The sequence below is a fragment of the Amblyomma mixtum genome, chromosome 7 (genome assembly GCF_055824585.1).
Source record: "Amblyomma mixtum isolate Tamu chromosome 7, ASM5582458v1, whole genome shotgun sequence".
Taxonomy (NCBI): Eukaryota; Metazoa; Arthropoda; class Arachnida; order Ixodida; family Ixodidae; genus Amblyomma; species Amblyomma mixtum.
The window spans coordinates 143982254-143995476 of NC_143018.1; the positions used below are offsets into that span (position 1 = coordinate 143982254).

The 13223-nt window shown below is 46.2% G+C and overlaps 1 protein-coding gene across 1 annotated transcript in view; it reads right to left on the minus strand.

Annotated features, from left to right (window-relative positions):
• The window catches only part of LOC149337768 (uncharacterized), an 89973-nt gene extending 84590 nt beyond the window's left edge, over positions 1-5383 (minus strand). The window contains exon 1 of the mRNA XM_089554514.1: positions 5369-5383. Within this exon, the coding sequence (XP_089410640.1) occupies positions 5369-5383 (15 nt within the window). The remainder of the gene's footprint in view (positions 1-5368) is intronic.
• Positions 5384-13223: the final 7840 nt, after the last annotated feature.

Below are 13223 nucleotides of genomic sequence, written 5' to 3' on the forward strand. Positions count from 1 at the left end.
AAAAATAAACGTTAGTGAGAAAGTGTTGGTCACCAGTGGCCTTTGGAAACATGGCAGTTTAAGTACGTGACATTCGTGCCTGCAGTTAGTTGGCTAAGGCGGCCACAACTTTGTATACGTTGACTGTTCTGGTAAAATTCCTTGCTGTGCGTAGCCGGACGTTATGTTAATGGCCATCGAAGCATCTTTCTGATCTTCGAAAAGAACTGTTGATGCACGTCCCTGGATGGATGGATGGATGGATGGATGGATGGATGGATGGATGGATGGATGGATGCATGGATGGATGGATGGATGGATGGATGGATGGATGGATGGATGGATGGATGGATGGATGGATGGATGGATGGATGGATGGATGGATGGATGGATGGATGGATGGATGGATGGATGGATGGATGGATGGATGGATGGATGGATGGATGGATGGATGGATGGATGGATGGATGGATGGATGGATGGATGGATGGATGGATGGATGGATGGATGGATGGATGGATGGATGGATGCATGCATGCATGCATGCATCCATGCATCCATGCATCCATGCATGGCTGGCTGGCTGGCTGGCTGGCTGGCTCTTTCTTTCCGCGTCCTCTTGTCCGGCATGCTTACTGGTTATATTCCTAATTTTTTCTGCCTTTTTGTGTCAACGCACGTTCCGTATAACTGTTTAAAATCCTTTGATGCCCACCAGTTTCCGTTCAGTTTATCAGGTGTACTTCATATAGCATTTTACTCTAAGTTGGCGGTGCTTCAAAGATTTTCCAGCCCTTATCCCCCTCACTTCCTAGTTTGTGGTTTTTGCCTTCGGTACATAGTGCTAATCTTCAAACAGCTCTCTCATTAATTTCTCATACCGACTTAACATCGGCCCTTAAGCACAGAAGCGAATTACCGAAAGAAAGCCACGGCGCCATTATTCCTTTCCGAATACCTCTTAGTAGTCCATACTTGTGTTACCGCCATTATGCTCTATATTTCATTACCGCGACATCTCTTGGCCATTTTGACCTAGGAGACTGTTCGTTCTTTTCCGCGTATACGTGCCCCTCGTTTAAACGCATTCCCAGAAATTTGAATCGGTTACTCGGGTATTTCATGGCCATGTATTTTAAGCACGTGTTGCTTACAATACATTACAAGCAAGACGTGCTCTAACTGATACGCGCTCCATTGTGTTGCTTTCGAAAGGAATATCGTCAAAACGAGGTCAACGCCCTCGGACTGTCTAAGAGTGAGAGAGAGTGTTTTTTTCTCCTTTGTCCCGCGACGTTTCCTGTTCCAGACCTTCCTAGGAATCTATCCCACACCCCACCCTTATCGCTCTGATAAGCCACACCTAACAAGTTCGACTTTTTCTGCTGAAGTCGAACCCTATTGGTGGAGCCGAGATTAAATCTCTTCACCAGGCTCCCTTCTCGCACCCGTGAAGAAAAACATTTGAACGTGTTACACAGGTGATGGAGCCGACCCAGCTTGGTCGCACTTTCCGCGCGCTGCGTTGTTGTTTGCGGTGTTTTTAAGCCGACTCCTGTCGTGTTCGTCATGGCGATGAGCGTGGACCAGCGTCTGGTTTTAGCCGAGGAGAAGTTAGAAGAAATGCAGCAGAGCCGCCGAGACCCCTGCATTCGCAAACGCATGATGCTACGGCTGCTTCTTCAAGATTGGTCCTGGCTCAGATCCAGAGACCCAGTGGAGGGCGAACAAGGCAGCGACGACCAATCCGCGAAGCCCCGTCCATCCATATCAAGAGCAAGGAGCCACAAACGGACGCGAGAGGAATCTGAAGGTACGTTATTATCTTCTGAGGTCTTGACAGGTGAACCTGGAACCTGTAAGCGGTACCGCAGCCGGGGCGGCAGTGAGGATGCCGGATACTCGGGTGTTGACACTCTTCCTGTCGACCAAAGTTCTCTTCAGCCTACACGAAAGCAGTCTGGAAAGAGCATTCAGGAGCAGCTTCATGTGGCGCAAAATGACGAGCCTGCTGACTTGGACGAAGACTACATTTCTGCCCTGCTGGCTCCGATCCCCGACTGTGACCTGTTCTTCCTGGACGACTGAAAGCGGAGCAGCAGATCACGAAAATTCAATCTCCAATTTCAAAGCATGGCCGTACCCGACTTGCTTTCCACGTAAGCTCTTGTATTCTGACAAATGTCCAAACGGACATGCCTCGACCACTTTTTTTTGTTTGCTTTTAGCGCAGCATCACTTCTTGGTGTATCAGCGATTTTCGAGAGCGTCCGGAATATGTGTTCCGCAGTCCCGAAGCCGCTGCGAGCACGATGGCCAAATATGACGAAGAAATCTTGCGAAAACCTCGACAAGCTTACATCGTGACCATTTTCCAACAAATGTTAAGACTAGGTTTCGCTTGTTCAGCGCGAAACACGAGAAATAAGCGCCCAACAAATTCGCACCAGCACAGCTAAGTGACCCTGCGGTTGGGTAAAATTTACGCTCTTCGGGCTTTGAAAGATACGTTTGAGTTTTTGGAAGATAAAGAGGCATAAAACTACACTTTGGTTCCTCATAGTCCAGTAAGGAGTGATATGAAATAAAAATAAACGTTAGTGAGAAAGTGTTGGTCACCAGTGGCCTTTGGAAACATGGCAATTTAAGTACGTGACATTCGTGCCTGCAGTTAGTTGGCTAAGGCGGCCACAACTTTGTATACGTTGACTGTTCTGGTAAAATTCCTTGCTGTGCGTAGCCGGACGTTATGTTAATGGCCATCGAAGCATCTTTCTGATCTTCGAAAAGAACTGTTGATGCACGTCCCTGGATTGATGGATGGATGGATGGATGGATGGATGGATGGATGGATGGATGGATGGATGGATGGATGGATGGATGGATGGATGGATGGATGGATGGATGGATGGATGGATGGATGGATGGATGGATGGATGGATGGATGGATGGATGGATGGATGGATGGATGGATGGATGGATGGATGGATGGATGGATGGATGGATGGATGGATGGATGGATGGATGGATGGATGGATGGATGGATGGATGGATGGATGGATGGATGGATGGATGGATGGATGGATGGATGGATGGATGGATGGATGGATGGATGGATGGATGGATGGATGGATGGATGGATGGATGGATGGATGGATGGATGGATGGATGGATGGATGGATGGATGGATGGATGGATGGATGGATGGATGGATGGATGGATGGATGGATGGATGGATGGATGGATGGATGGATGGATGGATGGATGGATGGATGGATGGATGGATGGATGGATGGATGGATGGATGGATGGATGGATGGATGGATGGATGGATGGATGGATGGATGGATGGATGGATGGATGGATGGATGGATGGATGGATGGATGGATGGATGGATGGATGGATGGATGGATGGATGGATGGATGGATGGATGGATGGATGGATGGATGGATGGATGGATGGATGGATGGATGGATGGATGGATGGATGGATGGATGGATGGATGGATGGATGGATGGATGGATGGATGGATGGATGGATGGATGGATGGATGGATGGATGGATGGATGGATGGATGGATGGATGGATGGATGGATGGATGGATGGATGGATGGATGGATGGATGGATGGATGGATGGATGGATGGATGGATGGATGGATGGATGGATGGATGGATGGATGGATGGATGGATGGATGGATGGATGGATGGATGGATGGATGGATGGATGGATGGATGGATGGATGCATGCATGCATGCATGCATGCATGCATGCATCCATCCATCCATCCATCCATCCATCCATCCATCCATCCATCCATGCATGGCTGGCTGGCTGGCTGGCTCTTTCTTTCCGCGTCCTCTTGTCCGGCATGCTTACTTGAAATTGAAAGTTATTCCGCAACAGAAATGGAATGTTGCGAGGAGGGCAGGTAAAAAGCTGAAAAAACAGCTTGAGGAGTCCTGACCTCCCAGCATACACAGTAGCGCAGCAGCGTGCGGCGAAGGCGTACACGTCAACATCAAATCGAGGAAAGAAAAAAAAAAAGAATAAACAGGTTATACAAACAAGGTACGCAATTTCTGTGAGGAAATCGCGGAAATGTCATTATTTGTTTCAGTAAAAAGATAATTTAAAACCGTCGGCAATGAGTATTTCAACATTTGTTTCCCGTAGTTAGTCCGGCATTTGGTGACATTCCAGGGTTCCAAAAAACGTACGTTATAGGTGGTGGTGTTTATCTGCAATCCGGCTAGGTTAGTTAATGCATCATTATTCTTTAGTATTCCCTGTTTATAAAGCTGGGATAGTTTGTAATTGTATAGTGATGTAACAGGAACGATATTGTGTTTTTGAAATAGGTCTGCAGTATGGGAGCGATACGGAACATTGCAGACCAGACGTAAGACCCGTTTCTGCAATATTAAAAGTTTGCTGATGTTTGTTGCTGTTGTTGTGGACCATACTAAAAAGGCATAGCTTAATGTGGAGGAAAATAAACAGTTATATAAAAGGACGTTAACTGAGGTAGGGAAATAATAACAGTGGCGGCGTATGATGCCAATAGTTTTCGACAACTTATTTACTATATAGCCGACGTGTTCATCCCATGTCATATTTTCAGAAAAGTATACACCTAGTGATTTAAAAGTTCTTACTATTTCAATATTGGTATTGTTTAACACAATGTGCGGCAACTGGATTTGCTTGTGGCGGGGGTGAAATAGTACTGCTTTTGTCTTTCGATGGTTAAGTGCTAAACAGTTTGTTTGAGCCCACGTATTTATTTTAGACAGGGCGCTATTGGCTTGATTAGCTAAGGTCTCACATGAGTTGTCTGAAAAAAATAAACTAGTGTCATCTGCATAGATTATATAGTGGGCATTTTCGTCAAGGCGTACTATTTCGTTTATATAGAGGATAAACAGAAACGGGCCCAGAATACTGCCCTGTGGGACACCTGATTTTACTGATTGTACTGCAGAATTTTGTCCTCCAATTACTACAAACTGAGATCTATGTTGCAAATAAGATGTGATTAATTCTTGTGCTTTCCCCCTAATGCCATAATGGTCCAGTTTTTTAATGAGAATGTTGTGATTTATGAGATCAAACGCTTTTGAAAAATCCAGAAACAGTCTAAGCACCATATTTTTGCGTTCGAAATTTGACAAAATAAACTCCTTTTGAGCCAAAAGTGCCAGCTCTGTCGACTTATTCTTTCGAAACCCATATTGGGCGGAACATATAATATCATGACGATCAGTAAATGAGGATAGGCGCTTCAGAATTATTTTCTCCAGGCCTTTCGAAAAGACGGGTAAAACCGATATTGGACGATAATTTGACATATCGTTCCTGTCACCTTTCTTGAATAGAACAGTTACCTTTGCTGTTTGCATGGCATGCGGGAAAGTTCCAGTCAACAAGCATATATTGAAAATGTGGGTAACGCAAGGGGCTATTTCTCTTATTGCAGACTTTATAGGCTCTATCTGAAAGCCACAGGCATCAGTTGCTTTGCTGTTATTTACTGCCAAAAATGTAGTTACAACTTCACTTTCCGAGACTGGTTCTAAAAATATTGTTTGTTCATTTGGGCCACTCATAAGAGATAAGTCAGCGGCGGGTTCGCTAACGTCGCCAAGTGACAGAAAAAAAGTATTAAAGGCGTTGGCTAGTTCAGCACCCTGTAGCTCTATTCCATCCTTTGCTATTTTATTTACTGCTTCTGCTGAGGTCCCGGTTGCCACTTTAAGTGCCTTCCAAACATTGCCTGTGCGCCCTTCAGTCGAGTTAAAGAGGTGAATATAATATTGTCTTTTTTCAGCCCGAAGGTGTTTCGTGACAAAATTCCTATATGATTTGAATATTTTAAGGGCTTCAGGAGATTTAGTTCGTATGAACGTCCTACATAATTGATCTCGTTTCTTTAAAAGTTTTAACGATTCTTTAGTTATCCAGGGTTTGCGACTGTTTTTACAGGTTCTGCACTTCTTCATTGGAAAACACTCAAAGTATACTTCGGAAAATTTACGCAAAAATGTTTCATATGCTACGTTCGGGTCATTTGCTGCGAACACATCGTCCCAGCTGACTGTGGTTAGACGGTCTTTAAATGTAGAGAGCGTTGTAGGATTAATAACTCGGTAAGAGAATACGGAACGTGGGGTCTTTACTGCATTAGTGCACTGATTCACTGATATAACTATCGGCAGGTGGTCGCTGATGCTATGAATCAATGTACAAGCTCTAACGAGGGATGCATCGAAGTTGCTTAAAAAAAGGTCTAAAAGTGTCGTTGATTGTGTAGTGATTCGTGTTGCTGATGTTATAAAGTTCTGACAGGAATGAGAGTTTAAGAGGGATTCAAGTTCTAGTTCTACATTGCTATCAACGAGCATATTTATGTTCAAGTCACCACCAAAAATTAATTTATATTTACTTGCACTCACAAATTCTAAAAATGAATCAAGAAAAGTAAAAAACAACTGGACATTGGTAGAAGGAGGACGGTAGCATAAACACAATACTGTAGTACCACATCTAATAACAAGAGTTTCATAAAAGGGGTTAATACAGGAAAATTCAGTAAGTAGTTCAGAATCCAATAAATTTGAAACTAACATTGCAACACCACCACCTCTTTTGTCACTACGGTTCATGTAATACGATTTATGTGTCTGATATGTATACACATCCTCCTTCGACGCAAACCAAGTCTCAGTAAGCATAACAACATCAAAGCGTACTTGAGCTTCAGTAAGAAGATGATCGAGTTCATCTCGCTTATTTCTCCCTGATCTAAGGTTACAATGCATACAATTGAGGCTTCGCCGGCCATCAGCATTGAGAATGTTCTTAAGACTTGGTAAGTTCACTTGAGATGTAAAAGAAGGAAGCATTGTACTAGATAGGGGGTCGAAAAGAAAAAACTGGTAGGAGTACTAGGCCAAAGTTTATCACAGACTGTCAAGATCTGCGGCACAGCGAATGACAACGGCACTGTCACCTTCCTGTTTCCTGATTAGTACTTTGCCATTGCAATGCCACGAAAACTTGTAATCATGGCTCTTTGCCCAATCCCTTGTGCGGCGCAGCAGGTCCCTGTTCTGATTAGTCATGTTTTCGGTGATCGTGACATTCGACGAACTCTTTCGAAGTTCTTTACGCGCTTCCAGCCACAAGTCACGAACAGATTGCTGAGCAAATCGGACAATGATTCTGGTTATATTCCTAATTTTTTCTGCCTTTTTGTGTCAACGCACGTTCCGTATAACTGTTTAAAATCCTTTGATGCCCACCAGTTTCCGTTCAGTTTAATCAGGTGTACTTCATATAGCATTTTACTCTAAGTTGGCGGTGCTTCAAAGATTTTCCAGCCCTTACCCCCCTCACTTCCTAGTTTGTGGTTTTTGCCTTCGGTACATAGTGCTAATCTTCAAACAGCTCTCTCATTTATTTCTCATACAGACTTAACATCGGCCCTTAAGCACAGAAGCGAATTACCGAAAGAAAGCCACGGCGCCATTATTCCTTTCCGAATACCTCTTAGTAGTCCATACTTGTGTTACCGCCATTATGCTCTATGTTTCATTACCGCGACATCTCTTGGCCATTTTGACCTAGGAGACTGTTCGTTCTTTTCCGCGTATACGTGCCCCTCGTTGAAACGCATTCCCAGAAATTTGAATCGGTTACTCGGGTATTTCATGGCCATGTATTTTAAGCACGTGTTGCTTACAAAACATTACAAGCAAGACGTGCTCTAACTGATACGAGCTTCATTGTGTTGCTTTCGAAAGGAATATCATCAAAACGAGGTCAACGCCCTCGGACTGTCTAAGAGTGAGAGAGAGTGTTTTGTTCTCCTTTGTCCCGCGACGTTTCCTGTTCCAGACCTTCCTAGGAATCTATCCCACACCCCACCCTTATCGCTCTGATAAGCCACACCTAACAAGTTCGACTTTTTCTGCTGAAGTCGAACCCTATTGGTGGAGCCGAGAATAAATCTCGTCACCAGCACCCTTCTCGCACCCGTGAAGAAAAACATTTGAACGTGTTACACAGGTGTTGGAGCCGACCCAGCTTGGTCGCACTTTCCGCGCGCTGCGTTGTTGTTTGCGGTGTTTTTAAGCCGACTCCTGTCGTGTTCGTCATGGCGATGAGCGTGGAGCAGCGTCTGGCTATAGCCGAGGAGAAGTTAGAAGAAATGCAGCAGAGCCGCCGAGACCCCTGCATTCGCAAACGCATGATGCTACGGCTGCTTCTTCAAGATTGGTCCTGGCTCCGATCCAGAGACCCAGTGGAGGGCGAACAAGGCAGCGACGACCAATCCGCGAAGCCCCGTCCATCCATATCAAGAGCAAGGAGCCACAAACGGACGCGAGAGGAATCTGAAGGTACGTTATTATCTTCTGAGGTCTTGACAGGTGAACCTGGAACCTGTAAGCGGTACCGCAGCCAGGGCGGCAGTGAGGATGCCGGATACTCGGGTGTTGACACTCTTCCTGTCGACCAAAGTTCTCTTCAGCCTACACGAAAGCAGTCTGGAAAGAGCATTCAGGAGCAGCTTCATGTGGCGCAAAATGACGAGCCTGCTGACTTGGACGAAGACTACATTTCTGCGCTGCTGGCTCCGATCCCCGACTGTGACCTGTTCTTCCTGGACGACTGAAAGCGGAGCAGCAGATCACGAAAATTCAATCTCCAATTTCAAAGCATGGCCGTACCCGACTTGCTTTCCACGTAAGCTCTTGTATTCTGACAAATGTCCAAACGGACATCCCTCGACCACTTTTTTTTGTTTGCTTTTAGCGCAGCATCACTTCTTGGTGTATCAGCGATTTTCTAGAGCGTCCGGAATATGTGTTTGCAGTCCCGAAGCCGCTGCGAGCACGATGGCCAAACATGACGAAGAAATCTTGCGAAAACCTCGACAAGCTTACATCCTGACCATTTTCAAACAAATGTTAAGACTAGGTTTCGCTTGTTCAGCGCGAAACACGAGAAATAAGCGGCCAACAAATTCGCACCAGCACAGCTAAGTGACCCTGCGGTTGGGTAAAATTTACGCTCTTCGGGCTTTGAAAGATACGTTTGAGTTTTCGGAAGATAAAGAGGCATAAAACTACACTTTGGTTCCTCATAGTCCAGTAAGGAGTGATATGAAATGAAAATAAACGTTAGTGAGAAAGTGTTGGTCACCAGTGGCCTTTGGAAACATGGCACTTTAAGAACGTGACATTCGTGCCTGCAGTTAGATGGCTAAGGCGGCCACAACTTTGTATACGTTGACTGTTCTGGTAAAATTCCTTGCTGTGCGTAGCCGGACGTTATGTTAATGGCCATCGAAGCATCTTTCTGATCTTCGAAAAGAACTCTTGATGCACGTCCCTGGATTGATGGATGGATGGATGGATGGATGGATGGATGGATGGATGGATGGATGGATGGATGGATGGATGGATAGATGGATGGATGGATGGATGGATGGATGGATGGATGGATGGATGGATGGATGGATGGATGGATGGATGGATGGATGGATGGATGGATGGATGGATGGATGGATGGATGGATGGATGGATGGATGGATGGATGGATGGATGGATGGATGGATGGATGGATGGATGGATGGATGGATGGATGGATGGATGGATGGATGGATGGATGGATGGATGGATGGATGGATGGATGGATGGATGGATGGATGGATGGATGGATGGATGGATGGATGGATGGATGGATGGATGGATGGATGGATGGATGGATGGATGGATGGATGGATGGATGGATGGATGGATGGATGGATGGATGGATGGATGGATGGATGGATGGATGGATGGATGGATGGATGGATGGATGGATGGATGGATGGATGGATGGATGGATGGATGGATGGATGGATGGATGGATGGATGGATGGATGGATGGATGGATGGATGGATGGATGGATGGATGGATGGATGGATGGATGGATGGATGGATGGATGGATGGATGGATGGATGGATGGATGGATGGATGGATGGATGGATGGATGGATGGATGGATGGATGGATGGATGGATGGATGGATGGATGGATGGATGGATGGATGGATGGATGGATGGATGGATGGATGGATGGATGGATGGATGGATGGATGGATGGATGGATGGATGGATGGATGGATGGATGGATGGATGGATGGATGGATGGATGGATGGATGGATGGATGGATGGATGGATGGATGGATGGATGGATGGATGGATGGATGGATGGATGGATGGATGGATGGATGGATGGATGGATGGATGGATGGATGGATGGATGGATGGATGGATGGATGGATGGATGGATGGATGGATGGATGGATGGATGGATGGATGGATGGATGGATGGATGGATGGATGGATGGATGGATGGATGGATGGATGGATGGATGGATGGATGGATGGATGGATGGATGGATGGATGGATGGATGGATGGATGGATGGATGGATGGATGGATGGATGGATGGATGGATGGATGGATGGATGGATGGATGGATGGATGGATGGATGGATGGATGGATGGATGGATGGATGGATGGATGGATGGATGGATGGATGGATGGATGGATGGATGGATGGATGGATGGATGGATGGATGGATGGATGGATGGATGGATGGATGGATGGATGGATGGATGGATGGATGGATGGATGGATGGATGGATGGATGGATGGATGGATGGATGGATGGATGGATGGATGGATGGATGGATGGATGGATGGATGGATGGATGGATGGATGGATGGATGGATGGATGGATGGATGGATGGATGGATGGATGGATGGATGGATGGATGGATGGATGGATGGATGGATGGATGGATGGATGGATGGATGGATGGATGGATGGATGGATGGATGGATGGATGGATGGATGGATGGATGGATGGATGGATGGATGGATGGATGGATGGATGGATGCATGCATGCATGCATGCATGCATGCATGCATGCATACATGCATGCATGCATGCATCCATGCATGCCTGGCTGGCTGGCTGGCTCTTTCTTTCCGCGTCCTCTTGTTCGGCATGCTTACTGGTTATATTCCTAATTTTTTCTGCCTTTTTGTGTCAACGCACGTTCCGTATAACTGTTTAAAATCCTTTGATGCCCACCAGTTTCCGTTCAGTTTAATCAGGTGTACTTCATATAGCATTTTACTCTAAGTTGGCGGTGCTTCAAAGATTTTCCAGCCCTTACCCCCCTCACTTCCTAGTTTGTGGTTTTTGCCTTCGGTACATAGTGCTAATCTTCAAACAGCTCTCTCATTTATTTCTCATACCGACTTAACATCGGCCCTTAAGCACAGAAGCGAATTACCGAAAGAAAGCCACGGCGCCATTATTCCTTTCCGAATACCTCTTAGTAGTCCATACTTGTGTTACCGCCATTATGCTCTATGTTTCATTACCGCGACATCTCTTGGCCATTTTGACCTAGGAGACTGTTCGTTCTTTTCCGCGTATACGTGCCCCTCGTTTAAACGCATTCCCAGAAATTTGAATCGGTTACTCGGGTATTTCATGACCATGTATTTTAAGCACGTGTTGCTTACAAAACATTACAAGCAAGACGTGCTCTAACTGATACGAGCTCCATTGTGTTGCTTTCGAAAGGAATATCGTCAAAACGAGGTCAACGCCCTCGGACTGTCTAAGAGTGAGAGAGAGTGTTTTGTTCTCCTTTGTCCCGCGACGTTCCCTGTTCCAGACCTTCCTAGGAATCTATCCCACACCCCACCCTTATCGCTCTGATAAGCCACACCTAACAAGTTCGACTTTTTCTGCTGAAGTCGAACCCTATTGGTGGAGCCGAGATTAAATCTCCTCACCAGGCACCCTTCTCGCACCCGTGAAGAAAAACATTTGAACGTGTTACACAGGTGTTGGAGCCGACCCAGCTTGGTCGCACTTTCCGCGCGCTGCGTTGTTGTTTGCGGTGTTTTTAAGCCGACTCCTGTCGTGTTCGTCATGGCGATGAGCGTGGAGCAGCGTCTGGTTTTAGCCGAGGAGAAGTTAGAAGAAATGCAGCAGAGCCGCCGAGACCCCTGCATTCGCAAACGCATGATGCTACGGCTGCTTCTTCAAGATTGGTCCTGGCTCAGATCCAGAGACCCAGTGGAGGGCGAACAAGGCAGCGACGACCAATCCGCGAAGCCCCGTCCATCCATATCAAGAGCAAGGAGCCACAAACGGACGCGAGAGGAATCTGAAGGTACGTTATTATCTTCTGAGGTCTTGACAGGTGAACCTGAAACCTGTAAGCGGTACCGCAGCCAGGGCGGCAGTGAGGATGCCGGATACTCGGGTGTTGACACTCTTCCTGTCGACCAAAGTTCTCTTCAGCCTACACGAAAGCAGTCTGGAAAGAGCATTCAGGAGCAGCTTCATGTGGCGCAAAATGACGAGCCTGCTGACTTGGACGAAGACTACATTTCTGCGCTGCTGGCTCCGATCCCCGACTGTGACCTGTTCTTCCTGGACGACTGAAAGCGGAGCAGCAGATCACGAAAATTCAATCTCCAATTTCAAAGCATGGCCGTACCCGACTTGCTTTCCACGTAAGCTCTTTTATTCTGACAAATGTCCAAACGGACATCCCTCGACCACTTTTTTTTGTTTGCTTTTAGCGCAGCATCACTTCTTGGTGTATCAGCGATTTTCTAGAGCGTCCGGAATATGTGTTTGCAGTCCCGAAGCCGCTGCGAGCACGATGGCCAAACATGGCGAAGAAATCTTGCGAAAACCTCGACAAGCTTACATCCTGACCATTTTCCAACAAATGTTAAGACTAGGTTTCGCTTGTTCAGCGCGAAACACGAGAAATAAGCACCCAACAGATTCGCACCAGCACAGCTAAGTGACCCTGCGGTTGGGTAAAATTTACGCTCTTCGGGCTTTGAAAGATACGTTTGAGTTTTCGGAAGATAAAGAGGCATAAAACTACACTTTGGTTCCGCATAGTCCAGTAAGGAGTGATATGAAATAAAAATAAACGTTAGTGAGAAAGTGTTGGTCACCAGTGGCCTTTGGAAACATGGCAGTTTAAGTACGTGACATTCGTGCCTGCAGTTAGATGGCTAAGGCGGCCACAACTTTGCATACGTTGACTGTTCTGGTAAAATTCCTTGCTGTGCGTAGCCGGACGTTATGTTAATGGCCATCGAAGCATCTTTCTGATCTTCGAAAAGAACTGTTGATG